The sequence below is a fragment of the Rosa rugosa genome, chromosome 6 (genome assembly GCF_958449725.1).
Source record: "Rosa rugosa chromosome 6, drRosRugo1.1, whole genome shotgun sequence".
Lineage (NCBI taxonomy): Eukaryota > Viridiplantae > Streptophyta > Magnoliopsida > Rosales > Rosaceae > Rosa > Rosa rugosa.
In genome coordinates this window covers 21,761,921-21,777,080 of record NC_084825.1, presented here as the reverse complement: position 1 = coordinate 21,777,080, position 15,160 = coordinate 21,761,921, and the positions used below count along the sequence as shown (strand labels likewise).

The window sequence follows — 15,160 nt, the reverse complement described above, 5'->3', positions numbered from 1 at the left end:
CTCCACCATTTAGTTCTCTTAAAGTAGAGAACCATTCCTTGTTAGGACACATGTGGTGTGTACAACCCGAATCCAAAATCCATTTCTCAGAATAATCAAGTGCAGATGAGCTTGCCAAAGCAAAATCAATCTCATCCTCTTTAACATCATCAAAGGTAGATGAACAACTCAATGCAAAACCAAAATCTTCATCATCTTCAGATTTTGCAACATTCACTTCAGAACCCTTCTTGTCTCTAGTCTTCAACTTGGGACAATCTTTCTTCCAATGCCCCTTTTGGCGACAAAAGGCACACTCATCTTTTGCAGGAACTTTGCCTCTTGACTTGGAACGAGAATTACCTCTTTTTCCACCAAACTTTCTATCTCCAGATCTTCCTCTTACTACAAGTGCTTCACCTGTCACTTTCTGCAATTGCTTCTCCTTCTTTCGACACTCATTATTTATCAATGAATTACACACATCATCAAATTTCACAAATTCTTTTCCATGCAACAAAGTTGTAATCAAATGCTCATACTCGTCAGGGAGAGAATTTAGCAAACACAAAGCCTTATCCTCATCACTAATTTGCACATCTAAATTAGCCAAATCTGCAAGTATCTTATTGAAATCACTGATGTGTTCAGACATAGAAATACCTTGTCGATAATTGAATCGGAAAAGCCGCCTCTTCAGGTGAAACCGGTTTTCAGCACTCTTGATCATGTATTGGTCGATCTTCCAATTTCTTCCACAGCTCTTTTGCCGAAGTTTCCTTCATGATAAAGAACTTCATATCCTTTGCAAGACACAATCTGATAGAACCACAAGCCCACTTATTAATCTGCTTCCACTCCTTCTCACTCATATCTTCTGGTTTGTCTTCAAGAGCTATATCCAATTCTTGTTGACACAAGACATCCATCATCTCACACTGCCACATGCCAAAATTGTTTGTTCCATCGAACTTCTCAACTTCAAATTTGGCATTGCCAATTGATGGCCTAGTAGTCGACGATGAACCCGAACTCGAATTTTTCTTTGTGTCAACCATTGAATCCAATCAATACACAACTCCCAAATTCAGAACCAGTGCTCTGATACCAGTTTGTTGTGCGGCAGCGTAACAAACAAGGTATTGATATGAATTCAACAGTAACAAACAAAGCAAAAACAACTAATAAACAAACCACAAAGAACACCAAGATTTATAGTGGTTCACTCAATCAGTGTGATTGAGCTACATCCACTTTCGGAGCCGGCAAGATATTCCACTATGATCAATTTGGAGAAACATACAATTAGAGTTTATGAACAACTCTTTCTACCCAAATCCCCAATACACCCAAACCTATTAACTCTCCTTTGATTCAAATAGAGAAGAAGAAGAATTCTTACTTCTCATATACAATACATAGCAACACCAACAACTAAGCTTAAGAAGCTTCAACTATGGAATTGCTAAGTCTCCAAAAGGAGAGGAAAGACAGAGTATTCAAGGATGGCTATCAATTATGTTTTCTCCCTTCTGCTTCTCTCTATTTCACGTTGCTCTCTGTGTCTTCCCTTCTGCTTCTTTCATCTAGCTGCAATGATTAATTATATGTCTATAATTAATCCTAGGATTCCCTTCCGTTCCAATGGCTGCCACTTATCAAGAAACATATTCATTCTACTTTTGTTTCTTTTTGACTTCTTTTTCTCACTCTCTACTTTTGGCTGCCATGTTCCATAATTCTCTTGTCTGCATATGTATAATTAATCCTAGCACATGCATCTAGTTCACATGCTTTCAACTCTTTCGGTTGCCCACTTCAAAAGCACATATACATGCCTATAATTATGCTATTAAGCAGCACATGCAGCTATCACACATGGGAGACAACATTTTATCTACCTATCAAGTCAAGTCAATAACAACACTTGGAACCCCTTTCACGGGTAAAGCTTTGAGGAAGCTATGTCATCGACAAAAATCGGAGATCCTATTTCTAATGGAGACGAGACAACAAGAGGGTACCATTAAGGACTGGAAGAAGCAACTGAAGTATATCAATTACCATGCTGTAAATCCCCTTCGAACCGGATGAGGTTTAGCTCTTTTCTGGAATGACTCTGTCCAGGTTACTGTTCTTGTCTCGACTTCAAACTATATATATACTATTGTTTGTTTTCTTGCTGATGATTTTGTGTGCAAAATCACATGGTTCTATGGCAACCCTCATGAGAATGAAAAGGCAGCTTTTTGGCTTCTTATGCACCTTAAGTTTGGGATTGAAGCTCAGCCTTAGTTAGTTTTAGGTGATTTTAATGAAATTCTATAGAATTTTAAAAATGGTGAGGTGACACCCCTGCTCAGTGGAGAGTTAATCTGTTTCGTGTTTTTCTAAGTGGTAGACAACTTAGAGATTTGCATTACCATGGTCCTGAATTCACTTGGTTTTCTATTTAGCATGGTCAAGTGTTCATAAAAGAAAGACTGGATAGGGCTCTGGGAAACTTGGAATGATGTACCCCTCAGACTCGTTCTCAGGTCTTTCATTTGCCCAAAATTGGCTCGGACCATCGTCCGATTATGCTAGACACTCACCATATTGAGGTAAAGACTCCATCCCACTTTAGGTTTGAACAATACTAGACAACTCATGAGGACTTCTCTACTCTTGTCCAAGACACTTGGCAGCAGAATGTTCAAGATCAAGCAATGACAGTTTGGAATTCCAACCTTTCCAGATGTGGCAAAGTTTTGAGGGCTTGGAGTAAAAAATCTTTCTTTGACCCCAGTATTCAAGTGACTAAGTTGATATCCTCCCTTGAAAAGCTCTATGTGTCCACACAACCAAACGTTTTGCAGGAAATCAACAACTTAACAGCCCGGATTACCAAACTTTGGACTCAAGAAGAGATGTATTGGCACCAAAGATCCAGAGTTAATTGGTTGAAACTAGGTGATCAGAATACTAGTTTCTTCCACCATTCTACCCTCCAAAGAAGACAATTTAACAAGATTCTCATAATTAAAGATTCAAATGGGAGTTGATTGGAAACTGAAAAAGAGATTACTAGCCTTTTTTCCTCTCATTTTCAGGATCTATTCACTTCTAATGGCCCCCAAGAGTCTTGGATTTTGTGGACATCATTGTTACTGCTGACATGAATGCTAAGCTTACTTACCCAGTTACTCTCCAAGAGGTAAAGGACGCTGTTTTTGAGTTGGGTGCTACCAAAGCTCCAGGTCCTGATGGCTTCTCCGGCGTTTTTTATCAGCACCAATGGGACCTAGTTCGAAATTTGATCCATGAATTAGCCCTCCAACATCATAATTCAACTCTGTTACTATAAGTCATGAATCGCTCTCACCTAACTTTAATTCCTAAGATCAAAGCTCCAGTTACTGCTAACCATTTTCGGCCAATAGCATTGTGCAATTTCTCCTATAAGATCCTAACCAAAATCATTGTGAACTGCCTGAAACCTTTCATCTCAAGTTTGATTCTGAGAATCGGTCAGTTTTCGTTTCAGAGAGACAGATTCAGGACAACATTATTGTTGCTCATGAAATTTATCATCACTTAAAGCTCAGCAGAAATGCTAATAATTCGGCCTTCGCTTTGAAATTGGACATGAATAAAGCATACGATCGTATTGAGTGGAACTTTCTACAAGCTATGCTTCTAAAGATGGGTTTTGCAGGGGAATGGGTGAAGTTGGTTATGAGCTGCGGTTGTACTTCCTCTCTGTCAGTTTTGATAAATGGTAAACGAGGACCTTTTTTCAAACCTACTCGAGGCCTTCGACAAGGAGACCCTTTGTCACCTTTTCTATTTCTGTTTGTGAATGATGTTCTGTAACGCCCCAAAATGGTTGACGTCACATCTTACGAAGTTTAAGTATTGTCAAAGTAATACTCAAACTTCTTAAGATGCGCAAGTCTAAAGATAACAAAACTAAGTTTTTGGGCAGCTGCAAACTTGATATTTGGAATCAACGTGTCTCAACCTTTGGTGATGAAAAAAAAAAGAAACTACATAAACTCAAGTGAAGTCTGATGTTAAATAAACTTGAGTTAGCCAAACTAAATAGACTTCAAAAAGGTTTGAAATCTGAGGCTTCGCACTACAATTTGTGCAAAAATTTCAAGCAATGACAACAGCAAATAGGATTTATCCAACTGAAGTAACAAGCTTAGCAAGAGTAGTTAGAAACGTAAAAATAGGAGATAGAAGGGTGCAAATCTGGTTCACATATTAGAGCTGAGAAACATGGCCTTTAATATATACATGGCTCAAAATAGATCACTGAGAGTGATTCAATAGATGACTAGCCTAGATGTTTACACAAAGCAAAAGTGAGCCTTTACACAGATTTACAACAAGCTGAGTTCAACTTTCCACAACAATAGTTCCAGCAAAATAAAGGCTCAATACACCAAAGAACATCAGGATTTCAAAATAGGATAAAAGACCTCAAAAGGCAGGAGTTGACAAGCAGCAAAATGCCAAAAGCCACCACTTCAGTTCTGCTCCCTTTCAACTTCGTGCACAGTACCTGAAATGAGTAGGGGTGAGCATCACTTACGTTCATATGTTCAGTAGGAAGTAACGCTAGCTAGGTTTGAAAACTAATTGAAAGTTAGTACCAATAAACTCTAAGCAACAATGGCAGAAAACTAAAGTTTTGTATGAGAGTTTCCAGTGAAAAGTATGCATGAAGGGGTACCCATTTTTCTACAAACCGATGACCGGTCTTAATGCCAACTACTTACTTGCTAAAGTAAATGCACAAACAACCAGCAAGAAGTAGTGAGAGTGGCCTTTTACGCCATACCACCTAGGAGTAACGCCACACCTCAAAGGATGTTAGACGTCCTCTAGTCCGTATAGCCCCTCCGGAGGTTTAGGGGATTGAAACCCAAGGTAGTCGCTTTGCTCCCTTCACTCTCAGGTCACCACTTAAAAACTATGCAATGTGTATGCACAAAAACATAGAAATCTTTCAAGAAAAGCTCTAACTAGTGAAGACCCCCTACCTGGAATCCTTGATGTGTAACTCCCAGCAAGTACCACAGAACCACTCTTCAATTCACTTGAGTCCTTGATCCTATTATGAACATGTAAACCACCATCAGTCCTAATAACATTTCTCCCTTAGACTAAATCACTCAATTAGAGACTGAGCAATAGTTAGAGCTTCACCATGTGTGGGCTTATTCTGAGAAGAAAACATTGATCAGAATGTTTCCGAACAGAATGCATAGAAAACACTGGTTTGTAGTTACTTTCAAACAAAGACAACCTTTTCTAAGCCTTTCGAACTGAAGTTAAGTTTCAAGGCATGCTTTGCATGTCTAATCTAACTTACTGAAGATCGAGGACAGAAAAATAAGTGTAAAGGTTCTCAAATCAATTGTTTGCAACAATAAGCTGCAAGTTTGAGAAAATTTCAGAAAACTTGTAACAAGCAAGAAAATTTCACCAACAATTAGTCTTTCAGTGATTTCAAGCACAACTTTCCAGATTTGAAGTAGACATGCAAAGCTACTATTTTGCAAAGTTTCATGCTAATCGAAGTTCAAATGAAGGGTCAAACAAGAATCTGAAGTTACGGAAAAGCTGGATTCTGCAGAAATCCTGAAATAGTGCAATAACTTCATAATAGCACACGTATCTCACTTTAACTCCGTTTTTCACAAAACCAAGTTCCAAAATGATAATTGAAGAGTCTATTTTAAGCTGTTAAAAACTGAGAGTAAAACAAGAAGTATAGGTTTTTCGAAAATCATAGAATAGCCCACTGGTTTAGCTTGGGTGTTGTCTTTGAGGCATAACATCAAACACTTGGGAGTGCAGTAATTGAGCTTTGGTCTTTTCCAGTCCTATCCATCCTAATGGGACCAAAGCTGGGTAATTATCAAAAGTGCATTCCACAAGAACTTTGAATAGATTTAAGAACAGGAATTTAACAGAAAGTAGAAGTTCTTACCAAAAGAAAGTAGATTTCTGGTATTGAAGCAAATGGTTTGAAATCTCAAAGTCCTCCATTTGTTCTGTCATTGTGAAATACGTGAATTAGAGGAGGTATATACATGACATGCAAAGCAAAAGAAGGCCTGGAGCTGTGGAAATTAGAAAAGTGCACAAGGAGGTTTGGTCAACCAACCCATAGCTTCATACCTCCTAACATGTTGAGAAGCAAGACTTGGAGATAATGTGTCTTGTTTGGGGGAACAAAAACGGTTGCATCTTATCACAAAATTTCATTCCTATGGTCATTAGGGGATATTTGTCACAAAACCTCATTCCTTGTTGCTGCAGAAGAGATTAGAACCCACGACCTATCCAAAGCAAAGTGAATGCCTCAACCAACTTATCTGAGAAGAATTGCTGTCTAATTTTCTCTTTACACAAATAGCGAAAAATAATTTTTCACTTCCTTTCTTTTTTTTTTGAAACGCACTTCCTTTCTATAATATTGAAATTGATGATACATTACATCTATTCAAAAATCACTTAATAAGATGATTGAAAAATAATTACTTCAAAGGGAAATCGAGATTAACTAGCTAGTTAGATTCTTCCGTGAGAATCAAACCATTTTCCAAAATCTTCATCCTCAATATGAAAATTGAATGCATATGACAATATATTTTTTACATTATAATAAATAAATTATTAATAGAAAATTGAATGAATAGCATTCTAACCCAGAACACCCAAAGAAAACCTCAGGCAAAATTTAAATTTTTGCTAACATTCAAAGAAAACCAACTTCATTAGAAATAATACAATCTTGATACAAACATCATACAGCAGTCTAGTCATTACTCAATTCCAGTAATTCATAAACCCATTCATTCATGTCTGAAGTGTAGAAATTATAACCAACAAAGAACTCATATGCAACAAAGAAACTACTTATGTGCAAGACACGGTATCTCATGACTCATCTGGGAATAAAGAGATGAGGATTGGGCATTTTGGGATAAATTATAACACCAACTCGTCAAAAATATTGAAAATACGAGAGGGAGTGCAGATTGCAAAAGATAGTGTGGAAATATCTTGTGAACTTAAAATTTAGGGATTACTTTCTACAATTACAGATGGCTGGAATTATAACAAATCTTGAGCCAAAACTAGTTTAAAGGAAAAGTCAGCAGCGAACCCCTTCTTTTGCAGGGTCGATACTCATATGGCTCTTCCTTGGAATCAGAAAGATCATCCTGTTCCTGTTCTCCTTCATTCACTCTACTCCTCTTCATCTTCTCTTTCCTTCGTTTTTCGTTGCAACGCTGGCGGTCTAGAATCTTGTCTTCTGGTTCTGATCTCTTCAACTCTTCCCTAACCTTATCATAATATTTTTGTTTCATGTCTGCAGCAAAAATAAGAAATATCAGGACACTGAACTAAAGCATCTGCAAGTACATTCCATCAATGAATAGCATGTTTAGCCATGACATCACATTTTTCGGTGAAACAAAAATCATAAAACTCTTGCCCAACTGTATACAAGTGACAGATAGAGTAGCACTGTATCTGGCCTATTATCTAGTGGAAATTTTCAGAGTTAATGCATACCTTTAAGTTCATCAAGCAATATGGGATCACTAGCATGTACGGTACCAGCCATCTTTGCAAAGGGCGATATCGGGTTGCCCGAATCATTAAAGTGTGTCCTAGTTCCCATAGGTCCATTCCTTTTCTTCATGACTGGAGTCACTGGCCTACAGCGGAATAAGTATAATTAACTGAAACTACAATAAATAACAGATATACAGAATAAAAAAGTGAAAAGCAAGAGCTTGGTAATAAGTAACACATTTGGATAAAATTTTCCAACCTACTTGCGTGTGATTTGGTTCTGATTCAACAGAATTGTGCAGGATTAATCTTAATTTTCAAAAATATGCAAAAACGTAATGGACAAAGAACATACACATTATCTCCAATTTTTGTTCCTTCCTCTGTTCCCTCATTTGTTAGAAGAACATCGTTATCCACTTCCCCCTCATTCAAATCACCAATATCAAGTTCCTCTTTGGGAATCTCCAATCCGTTCTCCATGTCAGAACTTTCTGGTTCACCAATAGGATATAGTTCTCCCGCTGTCTTGGACTTCATTTTCTGATTTGGAAAACGGATTCTGGGGGTCATTGGTAGACCCATACAGGCCCGGATTTGAGATTTTGAGGCTTGAGGCGAAAAATAAAAATGGGATTACATTTTTTTTTTATAGAAAATTTAAAAAAGCCAAAAAAAATATTTACAAACAAAATTGAAAAGAAAAATAAATACATAACAAAAATGAGATTCGAACCTAGTTTAGGAGTAACATAAAGGAAAGGAATACAACTTGCCAACTAAATCAATCTCATTGTTTGGTAAAAGACTTACATTTTTTAACTTAATAATTTTATAGAAAAGACTTCAATACATTAATATACCGATACATCAAGTAGACTAGTTCAATATAGAGGTAGACTAGCTCGGTACAAGGATAGACTAACTCCATGCATAAATAGACTAGTCTACCCATGTACTGAGCTAGTCTACCTCTGTATTAAACAGTTAAACTAGTCTACTTGATGTATCGATACATCAATGTATCGGTACATTAATGTACCGTAGACGATCCCTTTTTTAAATACCTCCAGAAAAAGAAATATTAGGCCCCGACGAGACACCTGACCTGAGACGGCCGACTCACGGGCCTCATATATGTCAGGTCCGGCTTTGGACCCATAGATGCTGAAAATTCATTAAGTGGCAGTTCCAACAGATTAAAAATTTCTTTGTCCTTGTGATTTTGAATGGACTTCAAGTAAGTGATAAAGGCCCTTTTTGCCAGACCCAGGAGTGTATCAGGATACTTGACTAGCAAAGATGACAACAATGGAGACACTGGTTGAAGCCTTTTGCATGTTGTTAGCCTGAGTAATCAGTTACACAGCAAACATAGCATGTAACAGCAAAATATAAAACACAATGAAAGAAAACAATAAAATATAAGCAGATCGTGGGTATGTTTCCCATCCAGCCAAATAAATAAATTAAAAAAAAAAGTTTACCTTGATGAGCTGAATGGGTATTCTTGCAGCATTTAATTTCTCAAGCATTTTCAGTTCTGAGGGCCTCCCCATGATCACTCCATGTAACACCATCATCATCATCGTTATATTCATCATATATATATAGGAGTATCATCCTCTTTCACTAAGTTTTCCAAAAGAAAAGCCTCATTTGTGAAATTGATAAAACTTTTATTTGGACAATCAGCTTGCAAATGTCCCAAACCTGAGCACTTGAAGCATTTCACCAATCTGTTGCTTGGACAGGTTGGTCGATTAGAACTTGAACTGCCATCCGTTTTACCCATACCTCCCTTCTCAAAAAGCCTTGAACCCGGCTTTTCTTGTTCTCGAACTGACACGAAAGGTTGATCCCTTCGAATGGGGTTGCGAACACCAAACCCACTAGTTGTTCGATTAGTCTTCTGCTTCAATTTCTTCTCTACTTTGACTGCAAGTTTGTAAACATCATCATATGACCAATAAGGCTGCAAGGTTGCCACATCATGAATTTCCTTTCGTAACTCATCAATGCCGCAACGAATCATGAGCAAATCAAATTCCTCAGTGTACTCATCCACTGATTTGTTTCCTTGTGAAAAATTATACAACTTTGAGAACCATTCTTGAAGATAGTTGTCTGGCAGAAACTTTCCCCTTAACGCCTTCTTCATCTTTTCCCATGTAGTAATTCTTGATTTGCCCATCCTCTCTCTTCTCATGTTCAACTGCTCCCACCAAGCTGATGCATGTTTTGTTAACTTGACAGCAACAAGCTTTACCTTACGATGGTCTGGCATCTCTTTATAGTCAAAGACTCTTTCTACCATATTTAGCCAATCAATAAATACCTCTGGTTTGATTTTCCCTTCAAATTCTGGAATATCCACTTTCATATCGAACTGACCAGCACGATCATACCTGCCCTCTCCACCTGGCTCTTCATGCAGAGCATGAAAGTGAAAGGGATTTTCATTGTCGTCGTCGGAGGCTGAACCATCTTCCTCACGACTCCGGGCTTCAAAGCGTTCCAATCGCTCTGTTAAGTGCTGCACTTGTCTCCTTAGTTCTTCATTCTCGAGATCACGCAGGTCACGTCCGTGAAGACCGCGCCCACCACGGCGTCCACCACGAACCATTGGGTTGTTCTGGAGGGCCAGAAACGTGGTGCTCTGATACCACTTGATGCAGATCACCTACTGAGAATGAGAAAGAGAACAAAAGGCAACAGAGAGAGATCTGGAAAGTAGCTTCAAACTAGGAAAAGCTATATCAGGGCATACTTGAATTCCATAAAGAAGATCTAAGCTTTAATCCTATAAAGGTTAAAGGAAATAGCTATCGGTGTGGAGAAGACATAGAAGGAACGATTCTTTGTTATGTTATGAAGGTAAGGAAAGGAGGAGGGATGAACAGCCGAGATACTTGGAATAACTCTACCTTCAAGCCCCAGACTTTAATTAGTCCACAACTACATGGATTGGAGGAGAGGAGATGAGAGAGTAGAAAAGCTCTTTACAGCACTAATTCTTGTTCTCACTTCAACTTCCCCTCCAAGTTTCAGTTTTTATCCAAAATACCATGGAGATCGATAGAGGAATTAATTGGTGGATTTTGTGTTCAGAGTGAAACATACCAAACAGTTTGCTTGGGAGTGTAAAATGCAAGTGGTCTCCTGAAGAAACCGACATTAGGTATGCTTCAATGACAGGTTAGAAGTTTATGTTACTCTGAAATGTAGTAGCTTATAGGAATAAAAGAAAGAAAAACAATGGGCTATTGCAAGTGCAGTTTGAAATGAACTCATCCAGATACCGTAGAACTTTCCTCTGCTTTGAAAGAACATTCTAATAATTATGCGCTACAATAGTGTTTCGGGATCTGATCTTTCAAATCTGTTTCCAGGTAACTGATTGATTGGAATAGGATGCTAGACAGGTCTTTTGGGAAATAGATAATTAAATAAGTGAGTAGCGATGAGCCAGGAAGATTTGGACAGTAGCATTAATGGCTTTATCGAATGTGGACATATATTGCAGTCTTGGAGTCGGGGTCGCTGTTGTCTCTGATATTTTGCTAGTTTTTTTATTATAGCTTGTGGACATCTTGTCCACCGTTCTGTGCATTCTCTTTTTCAATGACTTGTTTGCTATAACAAAAATTACAAACATATATGAGCGAAATATATTATAGGAAATGTGGGGGGAAAATCAGCTTTCTTGGATCTAGTTCTCGGCCTGCTTACTTCTCTCATCATCATCATCATCAGAAGCATCAAGAGCATTGCCTAAGGACCTCTGGAAACAGATGCTGCTCATGAAGCTACCTACTCCTTCAGCTCCCTCCAAAGGCACAAATTCTGCAACGAAGTCTTCTTCCAAAGCCTTCGAAGCTCGTAGGAACCTCCCTTCATCAAAAGGAAAGGTCTAGAAACAGTTTTATATATGAAGAGTTTTAGTTTCGATTCTATCTCTAACTGCAAAAAACATGCAACTGCGGCACTGTGCTGATCAAATGGAAGCATGCAGAGATTTGAAATCAGCTTATGCACAGAACCATACCCTAGTAGATTTATTTTGACTTAGTCTGCTGGTACCGCCTCTTGTAAAGATAGGAAAGTACATTCATTATTGAACAGGCTGAATTAGCAATCATAATTTTGGGACAGTTGCGAGATATGGATCTTCTTTTATTTCGAAATAGGCATTGCTCATGGCCATATAATCATATATCACTTCCATTATTTTCTTTTTACTTCTTCCATGTAGCAACATCTTTGTGTATATCTGTATTTAGTTTCCTACAAAATAAGTCTGGACATCTGGTACGGTAATGCCTTGATCAAGACAGATCTATTTTTGAACTACAACTTAATTAATGTGCTTAGGGTCTGTATGGGATTTCACTTCTATTTCTTCGCAGGAGGGTCTATATGGATTTTTCTGCCGAGGAAAGCTGAAGTTTGTGACTAAATACTTTTTTTTTTTTTTTTTGTTCCGGTCTCAATCCAGTTTTGAATAACAAACATGTCCTGGTGTTATGAGCTTGTGTACAAGATGTTCTGTCCTTATTAAAATGAATAAAATTTAGAGCTAAAATTATTTTACCTCCTTAAATTTTTGTAATAACCGGATTTTTTATAATTAATCAAAAGCAAGGAACATGATCATTTCATTCTTTACCTTTCATGATGATTGTCGATTAGAGCACTATGAATTGTTGCCGACACTCGATCGACCGACAGCAGAAACTTAATTCCTTTCCTCTCTATTTCTCTCTCGTTCTCTCTCTCGTTTCCTCTCGTCACAGTCGAAGAAACAAAACAGAGCTTTGTTCATCGTGCTGCACCGTCCACCACAGACCACCAAACAACCTCAGACCACCTTCCACGGCTTCGCCTCGACCTTGCGCAGCTACCGGAGGTAACCTTGCGCGGCGGCACGGCCGGCAGCGACGGCGGCGACCCCGAGTCCGGTTTAGCTCGTTTTCGTTCCAAACTCGATATCTCGAGCTACAGAGCACCATTTCACTTGATTCTTGGCTCATTGAGCTCGCCTCATCTTCCTATACAAGCACCAAGAAGGATCGGAACTGGATTGAACGTTTTCACGTTCGTCGGAGCTCGACCCGTGCGGATCGAACAACCAACCTTCGGATCAAGATATCTCGAGCTATACACGATCGTTTCTTGTGATTCTTGGCTTGTTGAGTTCATAAGGAAGTTCTGAATAATTCTCTAGAAGGAATCGAAGCCTGAAATTGAAGTTTTGACGTCGAAATCAAGCCTTGCCGGATTCTGCAAAATTCTGGAATTTTTCCGACCACCGAAGCTTTCGATCGGTATATCTCGAGCTACAGACCATATTTTTCTGTGATTCTTGAACCAGTGAGTTCTTCTTGAGTTTCTTAACAACTCTTCAGAAGGAATCGAAGCCTTAAATTGACGTTTTTACGTCGAATTGGAGCTCGCCGTTTTCTGCAGTTTCTCGCCGGTTTCTGGAAAATTCCGGCCACCTTCATACTGTTCAAGGTAATTTTCGACCCCTTCCGGTCATTTTCAGACTTCGTGCTAGTTATGAAAGTTGTTAAGCATGATGAGAGGAAGAAGAGCAGCCCGGCCCCGACACCATTGGTGGTGGTCGGCGGCGGCTCTGCCACTAACTCCGGCGGCCCTTTCCGGCCACCTCCGGGGATCAAAAATATGGTTTCTGTACATTTTCAGATTCTATATTTCAATACGATCATTTTGATATATTATACGCAATTTTTGGATATCATATGATTAAGTTATGAATTTTTACGTTTCGATCGATTTCGATCGTTTGATTCGTAATATGTGAAGTTAGGACCGTCAGATGGACTTGTAGTTTTGTTATGATGATCTTATGACTGTCCCAGTGGCTTTGTGTGGTCATGGGCGAAGATCCGACCGTTGGATCTTCGTATAATTGAGAAATAGTGATTCGGAAGGCGATTCGTGAGAATCCGACCGTCAGATTTTCATATAATTTTGTGGAGATGTTTGTAAGGATGATTCGAGAAGATCTGACCGTTGGATCTTCGTGATAATATTGGAGGATGATCCTAAGGGCGATCCGTGAGGATCCGACCGTTGGATCATCATATAATTTCGATCCGACCGTTGGATTTCTGTATATGTGTGGTTTATGAATGATTGCTAAGTTAAGATCGTGTTTGACTAGGTGGTTGATGGATTGATTGGTGAACGATTTCGGATCGTTGTTTTGAGCTGTTAAGAAGACGCAGCGGGAATTTAGAGGTGAGTAAACCTCACGTGGTTCATATTACGAACCGAGTACCTTTAATTACTTTATTTTCTGTAGTAATTGTGTGAAAATATTTATGGAATAAATATTTGTTTTAAATCATATGGACTTGATCAACTACGGTCCATAGGTAAGTAAAATGATTTAATTATACAAAATGAATTTCATGATTTTCTTGTGTGAACTATAGTTGGTATTAGTGGTCATTCCTGAGTGGGTGATTACGTATATATATATATATTTACGTGATTATATGTGGAATGGTGTGACATTGAAGAGTGTGGAATTGTGATGATTTATTTATTATGGTTTGAAATTTGACTTATCATATTTATATGTGATGATCATGATTGATGAGTTCTTGTTAATATTCATGATTTACATTGGAGTATGTATAGAGTTGGAGAATGTAGGATTCTGAGGACGAGGTGTCCGAAGTTTGACGGTTATGGATAACCGGAGTGTTTGTGTACTGAGGACGGGGATGTCCAAAGTGCGACGGTTTATTATTAACCGAAGTTGTGTACTGAGGACGGGGATGTCCAAAGTGCGACGGTTTATTATTAACCGAAGTTGTGTACCGAGGACGGGGATGTCCAAAGTGCGACGGTTTATTATTAACCGAAGTATATGGTGCTGAGGATGGGGATGTCCAAAGCGCGACGGTTATAGTGTTAACCGAAGTATTTTTGCCGTTGCTTGACCCTAGGCCAAGGTGTCAGAGGTAACGAGGCAGTTAGAGCTCTAACGTGTTATTGGGATGGACCAGAGTGGTGTTATGTGGGTTGGGTGTTTGCAGGACCAGTGTGGTGTATTGTGATTTGAGGATTGTGAAAATGTATTCCTTGTGGTTTTCCATGAGTGGTTTGATGTCTCCTTGCAGACGTAATACTGTTGAATTTTACTTGAATTGTAATTTAATAAATCAACAGTTCTTTCTTGTTTACTCATACTGGCTGTAAAAAGCTTACCGGGTTTTGTGTTGTTGCAACTCCCGGTACACTATTCAAATTGTGTAGCGGGTAATCCTACAGGACAGGAGAACCAGGACGGTGATCGTGCGGTTAGAGCAATGGTTATAGTTTTACAGCAATTGTAATAGTGAGGCGAGTTAAGCTCATTTGAGCATTACAATTTGATTTGGTGGGAGTGTGCTGTAATAAATAACTTGAGGATTTGGGTTATTGTAAATTTGAGAGTTGTGAAGTGTGGTTGTTTGTGAGAAAAAAATTCAGGATGTTAGTTGTAATTTGTTATTATTCATGTTTCGGATTTGAATTGATTATTCAAAATTCGGGGCGTGACAGTTTGGTATCAGAGCGT

At 38.6% G+C, this 15,160-nt stretch overlaps 1 protein-coding gene and 2 long non-coding RNA genes across 3 annotated transcripts; 1 reads left to right on the top strand and 2 right to left on the bottom strand.

Annotated features, from left to right (window-relative positions):
- Positions 1 to 4,232: 4,232 nt before the first annotated feature.
- On the bottom strand, positions 4,233 to 6,308 carry LOC133714142 (uncharacterized). The gene is made up of 4 exons (XR_009848475.1): positions 6,157 to 6,308; positions 5,966 to 6,029; positions 5,013 to 5,083; positions 4,233 to 4,531 (listed from the first exon to the last, which is right to left on the bottom strand). It is a non-coding gene; the product is annotated as an uncharacterized LOC133714142 (long non-coding RNA).
- A 763-nt stretch (positions 6,309 to 7,071) lies between these two features.
- LOC133713987 (DEAD-box ATP-dependent RNA helicase 32-like) lies at positions 7,072 to 8,916 on the bottom strand. Its single transcript, XM_062140006.1, has 4 exons — positions 8,727 to 8,916; positions 7,919 to 8,149; positions 7,561 to 7,706; positions 7,072 to 7,354 (listed from the first exon to the last, which is right to left on the bottom strand). The coding sequence occupies exons 2-4, from the start codon at positions 8,146 to 8,148 to the stop codon at positions 7,119 to 7,121; spliced, it is 612 nt and encodes a 203-aa protein (XP_061995990.1). The 5' UTR covers position 8,149; positions 8,727 to 8,916; the 3' UTR covers positions 7,072 to 7,118.
- A 3,875-nt stretch (positions 8,917 to 12,791) lies between these two features.
- Positions 12,792 to 13,897, top strand: LOC133713837 (uncharacterized). Its single transcript, XR_009848267.1, has 2 exons — positions 12,792 to 13,080; positions 13,754 to 13,897. It is a non-coding gene; the product is annotated as an uncharacterized LOC133713837 (long non-coding RNA).
- Positions 13,898 to 15,160: the final 1,263 nt, after the last annotated feature.